This window comes from Electrona antarctica, assembly GCF_951216825.1.
Source record: "Electrona antarctica genome assembly, chromosome: 17".
NCBI classification, from domain to species: Eukaryota; Metazoa; Chordata; class Actinopteri; order Myctophiformes; family Myctophidae; genus Electrona; species Electrona antarctica.
In genome coordinates this window covers 35,598,824-35,612,192 of record NC_136798.1, presented here as the reverse complement: position 1 = coordinate 35,612,192, position 13,369 = coordinate 35,598,824, and the positions used below count along the sequence as shown (strand labels likewise).

The 13,369-nt window shown below is 44.7% G+C and overlaps 1 protein-coding gene across 1 annotated transcript in view; it reads right to left on the bottom strand.

Annotated features, from left to right (window-relative positions):
- Positions 1-13,369, bottom strand: part of utrn (utrophin) — a 344,298-nt gene that overhangs the window by 20,232 nt on the left and 310,697 nt on the right. Inside the window, exons 73-74 of the mRNA XM_079527087.1 lie at positions 13,199-13,270; positions 11,477-11,542 (exon numbers count right to left, since the gene is read on the bottom strand). Coding sequence (XP_079383213.1) covers positions 11,477-11,542; positions 13,199-13,270 — 138 coding nt within the window. The remainder of the gene's footprint in view (positions 1-11,476; positions 11,543-13,198; positions 13,271-13,369) is intronic.

The window sequence follows — 13,369 nt, the reverse complement described above, 5'->3', positions numbered from 1 at the left end:
ACTGGAGACGTATACGACATGGAGATGCTACTGGAGACGTATACGACATGGAGATGCTACTGGAGACGTATACGACATGGATTTATAGATGCTACTAGACATAGATGCTACTGGAGACGTATACGACATGGATTTATAGATGCTACTAGACATAGATGCTACTGGAGACGTATACGACATGGATTTCTCCACACAGAGGACACATTTTTTCAACGTAAAAATAATGCTGCGTTCAAGTTCAGGAGAGTTCGGAAAAAGGGCAAATGTCATGAATGCTGCCTTCGGGTATTGAAAAAAGGGAAAAGGAATTGCTTTTGGCCATTAGCAAACGCAGCATTCATGGTCTGGAGTGGGGACCTTTTTTTTAACAGACGGGAAAAGGGGCAGGGGCTGAAGCCCCCTTTGATGTCTACTGTATGTGTGCACGACGTTCCAGAGAGAGAGAGAGAGAGAGAGAGAGAGAGAGAGAGAGAGAGAGAAAGAGAGAGCAAATGGAGACTACTGTCGTGATAAGGTCAGCTCTCTGCTTAACGCAGATTCGCTAAATGAGAGTAGCTGAAACATGAAACATGAAGAGGAGGAAAAGGGTGGTGGTGGTGAAGAGATGGGGCAGGAGGGGGGCGTAAGGAAAGGGTGGTGGTGGTGGTGAAGAGATGGGGCAGGAGGGGGGCGTAAGGAAAGGGTGGTGGTGGTGAAGAGATGGGGCAGGAGGGGGGTGTAAGGAAAGGGTGGTGGTGGTGGTGAAGAGATGGGGCAGGAGGGGGCGTAAGGAAAGGGTGGTGGTGGTGAAGAGATGGGGCAGGAGGGGGACGTAAGGAAAGGGTGGTGGTGGTGAAGAGATGGGGCAGGAGGGGGGCGTAAGGAAAGGGTGGTGGTGGTGGTGAAGAGATGGGGCAGGAGGGGGGCGTAAGGAAAGGGTGGTGGTGGTGGTGAAGAGATGGGGCAGGAGGGGGGTGTAAGGAAAGGGTGGTGGTGGTGGTGAAGAGATGGGGCAGGAGGGGGACGTAAGGAAAGGGTGGTGGTGGTGAAGAGATGGGGCAGGAGGGGGGCGTAAGGAAAGGGTGGTGGTGGTGAAGAGATGGGGCAGGAGGGGGGTGTAAGGAAAGGGTGGTGGTGGTGGTGAAGAGATGGGGCAGGAGGGGGGCGTAAGGAAAGGGTGGTGGTGGTGGTGAAGAGATGGGGCAGGAGGGGGGCGTAAGGAAAGGGTGGTGGTGGTGAAGAGATGGGGCAGGAGGGGGGTGTAAGGAAAGGGGGGTGGTGGTGAAGAGATGGGGCAGGAGGGGGACGCAAGGGGCAGACACTAAGAAAGCATGAAACGTGCATTAACAGTGATGGATGGTAGAGCTATCAGTTCGGCAGAGAGGCAGCCAGCGGTGCTCGGTGAGGGTGAAGGGAGGACACGCCTGAGGGGAGCTTTTATAGCCAACTGGGAAGCAGGACTTCAGTCAAAGGGCCCTGATGCGTGGTTAATTTACATATCTCGCACGTACGCACGCACGCACGCACACGCACACACACACACACGCACGCACTGACCCCTCCACTGAGGCTGAATAGCACTATGTATGGCAGGCTGGGTCACAAAGGACAGAGATAGACAGTGAGCCAGTGAAAAGGATAGAGTGTCAAAGTGAGAAAGAACAAGGTAAAGGGAGCGCTACAAGTGAAAGAGAGAGTGGGAGGAAAAAATAAGCAAAATCCTTTCACCAGTCCCCTGTGATGAGACCTTTTAACTCCATTTACTCGCGTTCAGTTCGAGTGCGTTTGGCTTCTGAAGGCTTTTCAAAAGACTGTGTTTTTCTTTTTCTTCTTTCTTAGGGAAGAGGGGGGGGGGGGGGGGGGGGGGGGCTTATCTTTCCGCTGTGATGGTTAACACAAATAAATTCAGTTCAGAGCTTCAACTGAAAGCAAGGCTGGCTGAGCACAAAAAGGTAACACTGTACACGATTAGACAACAAAGGATGAAGGCAGAGACATTAGATTTGCATAAGAGAGGAAAGAGAGAGAGAGAGAACAGTAAAAACAATAAAATGAAAAGGATAGACAGGAAGGATAGACAGGAGAGAGAGAGAGAGATGGCTAGGCTCCTTCAGTGACTGGCTGCCACCGGCATTGATGGCGGCTTTTGGCTTTGGCCGACAGTGAAAGAAAACAGACAGCATTCTCTTTCTAATCATGGCTTCTCTCTCTCTCTCTCTCTCTCTCTCTCAGATGACACGTGGGCATGCACAGCCAAACACAAAGACACATCTGAGCGCACAGAGTCATGCATTGGTCCAGTTAGTCAGAAGGCACCCATGCCAACTGAACCCGAGTCTTCTCAGGGATCAGCCAACACAAAGCCAAAAATAATACACGCATTTAATTGCCGAGCAGAAGAAACCGTCCAAACCGTTGGATGCCAGGACCCTTCAAGCCTCTGGCTACGGCACGCCAATTTGCAAAATGGCTTTTGAACCATGTGCAACATTGGCAACACTGCCATGCTCACAATGTTGTGTCGCCAGGTTGAATCCAGCGCAGCGGTAGTTCGTTAACGACACGGAAAGGCATGCAGGAGCTACTTCTAATTATCTCTCCCCTAGCCTCGGAGACCGCAGGCGTTTTGATTTCAAAGACGGAAAAAGCGCCCGGGCGAGAGATGCGCGAGAACGGGCATACGAGCGGAGTCAGCCTTGTGTTTTCGCTATAACCAACAATAAGACAGCAGAACAGGGGCGTCACTCCAAATGTGGTGACGTCAGTGTTCTCCACTGCGTGTAGTTGGGAGCAGTGAGGGGGGGGACTTCATCTCCCGGTGAAGTCTCCGGGAGATGGTCCGCCCGCCCCTCTGTGCACAGAAAACCATAGGTCTCTTTCAGGCTCTCTCGCCCGGACTTCCCCATTCATTCTCTGATAGGTAATTCATATACTGTATATACTCCCACTAATCAGTCTGTCTGCTTCTCAGTCGCTTCAAGCTAACTCAGTGCCCACAGTATGTCAGGCGGTCCATTTAAGCCAAGGGTGACCACACTTTTTGGACTTGAGACAAGAGCTACTTTCAAAATGACCAGCTCAACAAGATCTACCCACCAAAACAATTATTATCCCATTACTGAAAAGAGTTTAAAAATGTACTTGAGGGATGCTTTGGTAAAGCAGCGCTGGCGATATAAGACAAAGACAAACGCACTTGGAATGGGAAATAGAGGGTGAAAAAATTAAACTGGTAGATGTTTTCAAAAAATTTAAGCAGTCACACTTCTGTGTTCAGATGTCGCAGTTCAAATTCCCTCCATCTCCCCGGCCTCCCTGTACAGCATTTAGTGTGTAATGGGTGATTTGCATGTAGGTTTGTCGAGTAAGAACCAAGTAGAATTGCTACTGACTTTCTAGTAGAGAGAAAAAAAGGCACTCTGGTGAGATGGCGTTAAAGAATTAAACGCAACTCTTACAAGCAGAGAGTAAAAAAGCCTGACGCTCTGAATGAGAGGTTTGCAAAAGGACAAAAGGGAAGGACTATTAATTCCTGCCGCATTTGATGTTTAATGTTACTCTAAGGCCTGGCACGGCTCCAGATGGCCAGCGTGCTTCACTGCAACGATTTGATTTGGTCGGAGAAGAGGTTTAAGACAGGGATTAACTTAACGTTTAGGAAGGTTGTCACCGGATTGGCCGATGCTTGAGGGCGGCGGGTCATAGAGCTAAGTTGGACGAATTAGTGTTTCGGACAATAACATGGCTCTTTTCACCTGGGCGTCCAAATGTTACTCCTCTCATTGGAATTACACTCAGATATACGTTATCTGCCAATATAAGGACAGCATTGTTTTGTTTTTAACACTTTTAAGGCATGAATAAGATTTGTAATACAGCAGATGGCTGAAAAAAGTGACTTTATATCTAGTAGTCCAAGTGCACCTCCCTGCACCCTGAACCAAGTGGAGACATAGTCACATTCGGTGGTGTGGTGTAACCATTGTGGCAGCGGTGGCCGAACGGTTTGCGGAGCGGTCTTGATACCGGAAGGTCGCCAGTTCGTATCCCCGGACCGGCATGTTAAAATTACCACCGCTGAAGTGCCCTTGAGCAAGGCATTGAACCACTACCATGAAATGTTCTATGAGCAGGGCCTGGCTGGAAACAAGTATCTGATGCTTAGTCCAGTTACCCTGGGTAAATATAGTAACTTTGCCTTTTGCCCCATTGGTCACCGTAGGTTAGACAGCCCAGAGTAAGACAGTTACAAAAACTGCGTTCATTTCATGGGGCCAGTCCAATGGCGGCTCTCCTACATAGACTTCTATTGAGAATGCGGGGACAACAAATAGGGACAAGTCCTGGACCGGAAGTAGGCAGAATGCATTGGACCCAGGTTTAATGATCTTAAATCCCTTTATTTTAGATTGTTTTGTAGTAATCGTACGACATAAACATTACAGAGACTTTAGTTGTCACTGTACAATACTTTAAAACAGTTGGCATGTTGCACACATGCCTAAAATTGCTCTTATTTGCGCCGCCCTCGTTGAAAACAATGCATTTCCAACTCCAGCTTGTCCCTCTCCAGGCTGCATGCACAGCGCTCAAGTGCTCGGTTTCTGCCCCCTCAATATCGCAACTCTTCTATTAGATGGCTCTGAGACAGCCTATAGAGCCTCGCAGTCACGCCCCCTTTTAGAAAGACGAGGTCATCAGATGAAAAAAAGGGCACTTTTTTTCTTCTTTCTAATTATTTGTTTGGCCCAAATAAATGGTGTTTATTGTCATGATTTGTCAGGAGCTGATTTGTCTTTGTCCGAAACTTAAAGGTCTTTAAATAAATACGTGCGGGAGTTTCTTCTCTTTCAGTGCGTTGGGCCCTTGTTTGGTGGTCTTCTCCTACACACCTGTTGATTTTGTAGATGTGCAAGAGACTAAAAAAAAAAAAAAAAAAAATACTATTTATATTTACTATATTTAAAGGAACTAATTTAAAAAGATTTTGGCTGTTCATTTCTGACAGAATTATAGACATTGCGCACACACACACACACACACACACACACACACACACACACACACACACACACACACACACACACACACACACACACACACACACACACACACACACACACACACACACACACACACACACACACACACACACACACACACACACACACACACACACACACACACACACACACACACACACACACACACACCTCTTTATATTGTACCATTCACCAGTTCTCAGCATAATTCTTTTGGGACGGAGAGTTTTAGAAGCCATTTATGCTCATTCATCAGCGGAAAAGGCATTTTAATACATAGGAAAATGTAATCACAAACCCCAAACCACCGCATGTAATTAGAAAATGGCACGCTAAACAGAAAATACTGTCACATTTTGTTTAATAATCCAGACAGAGGCCCTGTGCTGATGATAACAAGTGTTGCAGGGGCTAATTACAGAACTGTAGTTGTCAACACTTTACATTGGAACACAACGTCTGAAAACGGATGGAAGGTGGGCATTCGTGAGGATCATGAGAACATCTCTCGCCTAGAGGATTACAAAAACAACCTTCGACATTACTGCTAAGGTCTCCTCTGTGAAGGGGAGGTGACAAACGGACATATTGAGCCTACGACACAGAATGGCAGCCCCCTACCATCTCCCTTCACATTCAATAGACTCTGTGATCTTTTGTGGCCAGATGTAAGTTCCCGGTGTCTAGGAAGACTATAGTAAATAATAATGAAATCACCATAAAACTTAAATTATATATATATATATATATATTATATGTGTAGCCATTTTGTCCCCTTATTTTAAAGTTGCTCAGTGGCGTTCCAAATCCTGACGTCCTTTGCTGCTCGTCACTCCCCATCTCTCTCTCTCTCTCTCTTGTCAGTCTGTCCTATAAATAAAGGCATGAAAGCCCAAATATAATTCTTAAAAAAATAAAAAAATAAAGAAAGTTGCTCAGCGGCTAGTAGGGTAAATACTGTACATAGAACACATTTCCCCAGGGGAATAAATAAATAAAGTACAACTTAATTAAGTAACCTACTCTGCTGTATCTACTTAGCGACAGAATACGCATAAAGAGTTGTTACTAAGTAAGTAAGTCAAATGAGATGCTAATATTATGAGCAATTAGAGTGAAAGGACAAGGAGCTATAGTTCTCCACAAGACTGCATCTGGTCACCACAGCTTTTGCTCTTCTTCCCATTAGCCTTCACTGCTCCATCATCTTCCTCACCTCATTAGTGCCCGGAAATATGTGTTTGTGTCGTGACTCGTGTGTGTGTGTGTGTGTGTGTGTGTGTGTGGTCGGTGTTGCTCAGGAGCTAGATAATGGCTTTTCCTCTCAAGTAAGCACACAATGAGCTGTAGCCCAGACAGAGAGAGAGAGAGCCAGGTGGAGTAGGGATAATGTCTCCTCTCCCTGCATTACTTAACCCATTTAGGCCTGAAAAAAGTGTCTTCTAAATCCTGACAGTTTTCTCAAATACCTGTTTCTAGGCCTATATCACTCAATATTTCATGTCAAGGACCCCAACAATGATCTGTAATTGGCCTCCGAGACCCCCCATCTGAAAAAATGTTGTTCCAGGGACCCTCCAGAAGCAAAGATTTGAGTTAAAAACGTTCGTTCTGAAAAAATATATTCCAAATTTGAGGCACATTTTCACGATTTTTCAAAAATAGCAGACCTACAAGCTCGTAGCGCGCCACTCGGTGGCGCGCTATGAGCTTGTAGATCTGCTATTTTTCAATAGCTAAATTATAACAATGTTTAAAACACCAAAAGGGGTTCCCGCCCAAAATGGTTTAAGAGTGGAGAGAAACAGATCTATCTGTGTCCTGCACAATCACCGTCTATGTCCTTCCACTCTCAGTCTCATCTACTGACCACAATTCACACGGCAGTCATTTTGTGTTCAAGTCAACCATTCAGACCATTCAACCCCGAGTTCCCCCCCGACTATGTCAACGCGAGAGCAAAATGGCCACTGTGTTAAAGGACCACTTCACCACTTTTCAACCTATCTTCATATAATAGGTCCTCACTAATAATCATGAAAAAATGGCGCAATTTTTTTCTACTCGGTCTGTGTCTCATAGGAGGGCTGTGGGCAGTTCAGAAACCGTCTTCCAGTGACATCATCGATGGGGAATCCAAGCTAATAGAAACTGAAGGCTTTCTAGTCCTGAAAAGTTGCAATGCGAAAATGGAAGCCATCGTTCTCACGATAATGAAAATCTAAACATTTTTGTAAAAAGATATTGTTTAAAAAACAAATCTGCCTAATGATGATGTCACTGGAAGACGGTTTCTAAACTGCCCACATCCCTCCTATGAGACACAGACTGAGTAGAAAAAAATCGTGCCATTTTATCATGATTATTAGTGAGGACCTATTATATGAAGATAGGTTGAAAAGTGGTGAAGTGGTCCTTTAATAGCCCACAGTATGTATTTCTGCATTGGTTTATTGGCCAGAGATGAGTGGTCAGATCTGCCAAGCATGTGATTACATATCTGTGTGTTCGAGCTACCAATTAAGGTGAGAAAAACACCAGATGTTGTCGTTTGTAGACACGAATCTGCCAGTGTAAAGGCTAGTTTATGAGCACCAACAATAATTGTATAACCTTGTGTCACCAGGCTTTCCACCTCGTAGGAAAGCCTGGTCTGTGTTACTACATCATTGCTGTGTGATCCGGTCGAGAGCGGATGATATCGTTACGTCATGTTGTAGTCCTGGTTTTGTACTAGTCATCAGGCCGGGACCCTCAATCTGGAACTTCCTTATATAATATAATTATATATAATATACCTTCCCAATAAAAGTGTGACTCGCACTACGCCACATCAAGGCTTTCATTGGGAAGGAATTATTCTTACGGTTTGAGGGAAAGGATGTTCTGGTTTAGAGGCTTCCGGCCTGATGACTACAAAACCATGACTACAACATGACATAACGATATCATCCGCTCCCGACCCGATCATAAACCCCAAAAGGAATGCTGCACAGGCTAAAAAAGTTAAACCAACACAGGTATGTTGATTGATCTAAATGCATTGCATCCCATGCCAAAACTCTTGTAAAAGTGTTTCTTTAAAAAAGTTTCTTGTTGATGGTTTTGGGGCAGCGGTGGCCTAAGGGTTAGAGGAGTGCCCTTGTTGCCGAAAGGTTGCCGGTTCGATTCCCCGGACGGGCAGGATAAATCTGGGTGGGGAAGTGATTGTCATCACTCACCCAACACCGCAAGGCACTGAACTCCCAACTGCTCCCCCTGGAGCTGCTTAGTGGCCAACAGTATAAGACTGTGGTTGTACTGGTCAGCTCCCAGGTTTTAATGTGTGTCTGTCTGTGTGTGTGTTTCTATGTGCAGGGCGTTGCTGAAAATGAGCACCTGTGCTCAGCTACTTCCCTGGGTAAATAAAGAATTATATATGGTGTGTACAGCCATGATTTGACAGTTTGAGTCGTCAAACGGGTTTGCAAAAATATGCCCCAGCTTCCGACCATGGAACTCCAATCTATAAAGGGCCATATTAAATACTTTTGTAGTAAATAAGTGAGCAATCCCAAATTCTGACTTAGTGTATAATCGAAGCAGTTTTCTTTGCCAGTTAGCATGTAGAAGTCTTCAATCGAATACTGTCGCTGTATTTCAAAAGACTGAAACTATTGGCTTAACGTTCACTGTAGACTAGAGCAGTCTTTTCTTTCTTTTCATGTGGGATTAAATCACTCTCTTCTTGTGCATTCTTCTTCCTGGACTGGGACTTTTTTTTTTAATTCAGTTATTATATGATAGTGAAAATATGACATTGAAAACTATTTTGGAACATTGTATTTTTCTCTCTTTCTCACTCACACTGTCGCACATTATGATGGTTATATTATTATGGTTTTGTAGTTATTGCAATTTTTACGCCTTTTCTCTGAAAACAAAACAAAATGAAACTTTGTCACAAGACAAAACAGACACCAAGAGGAGTTACATTTTTGTTATAACTCAATTTCGACCACAAATGTGACCAGGTCTAGCAAAATGGTCCTCATCTCGCCTATAATGAAAAGGCAGAAAATCTAAAATAAACTTGATTTTCGTTTTTTTTCATATTAACACAGCTTGAATGTTGAAGAAAGATTTCATTCCAACAGATTATTGATTTGGGCAAATTAAATGTATACATTTATAAGTCAAAGTAGGCTAGCCAGCTCTAGATGTTAAGGGGATTTTCTCAGCTTTGGGTAAAACGGCACAATCATTTTAAAATGGTCATATCTCCTTCAAATATTTTCCAATTCCATTGAATGATACATCATATGAAAGCTTACATTCTGTACTTTAATAACCTGTAACTGAAAAATTACTCTGGTCGAGATGAGGCCCTATTTGCCAGACCCGGTCACAAATGTAGTTACTGCACTCTGGCTTTTGTAGGGCAGAGTAGCATGTGTGTGAATGTGTGTGTGTGTGCGTGTGTGTGCGTGTGCGTGCGCATGCGTGTGATCTCTGAGGGTGTTTGATAGTAGAGAACTCATTCCTGTGATTAGGATCTCAGTTTGGGAAGGGACCAAGCATGCCTTTTCCAGCTGTTAACGGCCTGTCACAGAAACACAGACACGTCGTGCACGCATACAAAGAGAGGGGAAAATAAATAAGGAAGTTCTTCTCCTCACCCTTGACAGTTCGTCCTTTTTAACGTTTGCCCTATGCTCATCACTCGTTATCAGCACTGAGGCCGAAGGCTCTCTCTTTTCATTGTTGGCACTTTAATCCATTTCCGTCTCGTGCTTCGCTCTGGATTCAACCATGTCAAATTGTCCTGCCTGTACTTATACACCCTCAGTCTGTCGCTCTACCCTCAATGATCTCTCTCTCTTGGTCCATCTCTTCAGCTGTATCCATAGCTCTGCCACTGTCCATCTGTTCCCCATGGCTCTCAACTCATAAACGCATCATAAAAAAACACAAACGTCTCTAGATCTGTGTTTCAGAGAATACGACAGCTAGCATGAGATCACCATTTAATCCAGCGTGCGACACCAGCGTGACATCACGTCTTTATTGAAATGCATTACCGAACCCGGAATACAAAACAGATGAGAACTGCCAAAGTAGCTATTACAGATCATCTGTATTCATCCTGGAATGTCTTGGCTTTCACTGAGAAACTCCCCAAGCTTAGCGAGATCTTGAAACTTAATACAGTTGAGTTAATCATATCTCTCCAGCTTCGCAAACTATTATCCGTGGAATCCTATCATTATTCTTAACATTCTGCATGCTATCTTTTTTCTTTTTGGGCACAGATAAAGTGTGTGTGTGTCTCACTGGGATTGCACTGCGACACCAATTTGTGGCGTTAAGCTCAAACCACACCAAAGGGTCAGGTCGGGACAAAATGGTTTTTAACCCATTTTGGGCAGGAACCCCTTTTGGTGTTTTAAAGCATTATGTTATACTTTAGCTATTGAAAAATAGTGAAAATGTGCCTCAAATCTTTGAATATATATTATTACAGAGTGAACATTTTAACTCAAATCTTTGCTTCTGGGGAGGTCCCTGGAACAACATATTTTCAGATGGGGGGGGCCCCGAGGCATATTACATATAATTTCTGGGGTCCTTGACATGAAATATTGAGCACCACTGATACAGAAACATAAGGTTTTTCAGAAAACTGTCAGGATTTTGAAGACCTTTTTTAAATGTCGACGTCAGGCCTAAATGGGTTAAGGTAAACAACACCAATGCAACTCCTTGCAACTCAATGAGTTGCATTGTTGTGATTTACCTTAAAAAACATTTTGTCCCACCCCGACCCTTTGGTGTGGTTTGGGCTTTAGACGTGATACCCGCCGCAGACAGGTCGAGCTTCTAGTAGAATACAACGGCTGCACTCCCCGTTGCAATCAGAACTGCAGCATCACTCCCAATCTTCCGCCGTAGTCTGAAGACCCACCTTTTCAGACTCCATCATGGCCCATAGCACTTATCCTACCCCCTTAGATAGCACTTTTTAGACTTAGATAGCATTTGAAACAGACTTATAGCATGTCATGTAGACAGCACAATAATTGCATTGTATGTAGTCATAGCACATCATAGTACATAATATGTATAGCATAGTATAGTATATATGTATAGTTAATATGTATAGTGTCATTATATAGATATGTTCTAGTTACGTTCTTAGCTTACGCATGTTTCTTGATAAATGCATTTTATATATGTGATGTATTCCCATACTTTTGTTCTTGCCTAATGTAAATCGCTCTGGATTAAGAGCGTCTGCTAAATGCCTAAATTGTAAATTGTAAATTGTAACGGCAACAGTCTCAACCTGTACAGTAAAATGTACGGGTAAATGTTGCCATTTAGTATTTCTCCGTCTTTCCATGGATTTATGTCAGTATAAATGAAATGCCATGTGTTTGTGGATATGGGTATTTATATTCCATGCGGTGACTTACATGCTTCCTGTGGCTGAGCTGCTGTCAGTAGGCAGAGAACCGTTGGAGCGCTCCATCTGGGCCAACCTGGGAAACATGGCGTCAGTCATTAGACGACAGCTGAATGTCCACTGATCAATGACAAATTAAGCTGTCACACACACGCACGCACGCACGCACGCACGCATGCACGCACACACACGCACACGCACACGCACACACAATTGAATTCTGTGTTGTCAACCAATCAAGAGAAACGACAGGCTGTCATTTGAGAGATGATAGGGTTTTTGGGGGAGCAGCTTTTCCCGATGATGTGTTCTCAATTCATTGACCCGGGGATTGGAACACGACTAAAGAGGACGTCATGCTGGTGGATTATGGGGCCAATCTACTTGGGCATTCACAGAAGCTTGTTACGACCAAATGACCAGGCACCACCCTGAAGATAGGCAATTATGTGTGTGTGCGCGTGCGTGTGTGTGTGTGTGTGTGTCTGTTAACGACTGCTAACAACAAGCATGTGATCATCATTATTGTGTTTGCAGTATATTTTGCACAACAGGAACTCGTGCACTAGATGTGAGCCTGTGTGTGTGTGTGTGTGTGTGTGTGTGCGCGTGCATGTGTGTGTGTGTGTGTAGGCACATGTAGCCGGTGGGAGAACACAGTGGATTACTGGCCGTTGATCCAGACAAAGCAGCCGTGATAATTAGATTGGCTCTCCAGATCAAAGCGTGTATTTACTAGGGCTCCGTAATGGAGAGGCGGCAGGCTTCGCCCGGCAGATTAAACCAAAAAGGAACACGACACGCATGTCGCCCCCCGCGGCTCAAATTAGACCACGGTGGGATACGAAGCGACATGAAAACAAGAGTTTGAGAAATGGACGAAATGTCCGCTTTAAACGGCTGCCATTGAGGCGGCAATGAGAACCTGATTTTTAATGATGCCGCATTTAACTGCAATTGTTTTTAACAATTGCTTTTGTTCCGTTGTCATTTGGTAGCAGTGGCAGCAATCGGGTCCCTCCAATGTACGCCGCAAGATTTAAATAAGAGGTCAAATGGAGTGTCCACATACACTGTACAGTACGCGCGCGTGCGTGCGTGCGTGCGTGCGTGCGTGTGTGTAGTGTGTACACGCGTGTGTGAGACTATATGTTAAGAGTCTCTCCAGAGCGGTTAAAGATAAAGGATTAGGGTAAGAAAGGGCTAACTGGAGGTTAATGGTGTGTGACTGAAGGGAGGCTAGAGGCCAGAGAGGCCAGCACCCTGTCAGGAATGCATTCATGATGAAAGCTCTCTTGCGTTCGGGTAATATATACAGCAGTGGCGCTGCTATGAGCTTTCTATAAGCTATAAGACTTGCTAGCACTACATCATTCAGTATAATGCACTAAAAACCAAGAAATATACATTTTAAGGGGGAAAAGAAGTGTCTGCATAACAACACAACGTAATGCCAAGAATTCTCTGCTCAAAAGCATTAGTATTTCGTCAGCATACGGTTTTGTTCAGGACAAAATGATCCACAAATCATTTTTCAAATAGCAGGTGTCTTTGTTTTCCTCCATTCGGGTCAATAATATCTTCATAATGATACTGCTCCCGTTTTGAACGCGTCCACGAGGCCCCATGTGTTCTCAATGTACAGCAGTTAACTGGTGCCATCAGGAGGGACGGAGACGGAGGCGCTCGGTGTGATGGATGATGGCGAACGTGCCTCGCCAAGCGACCGTACCTGCTGGCATACTGCTCTATCCTGGAATGGGTGTCGTCATGAGAGAGCTCGGGTGACTGGGGGCGGGGCAGCCTGGAAATGAATGGAGCAATGGAGATGGATGAGAGAGAGAGAGAGAGAGAGAGAGAGAGAGAGAGAGAGGACATGCGCTCGTGACCCAACACACACTCA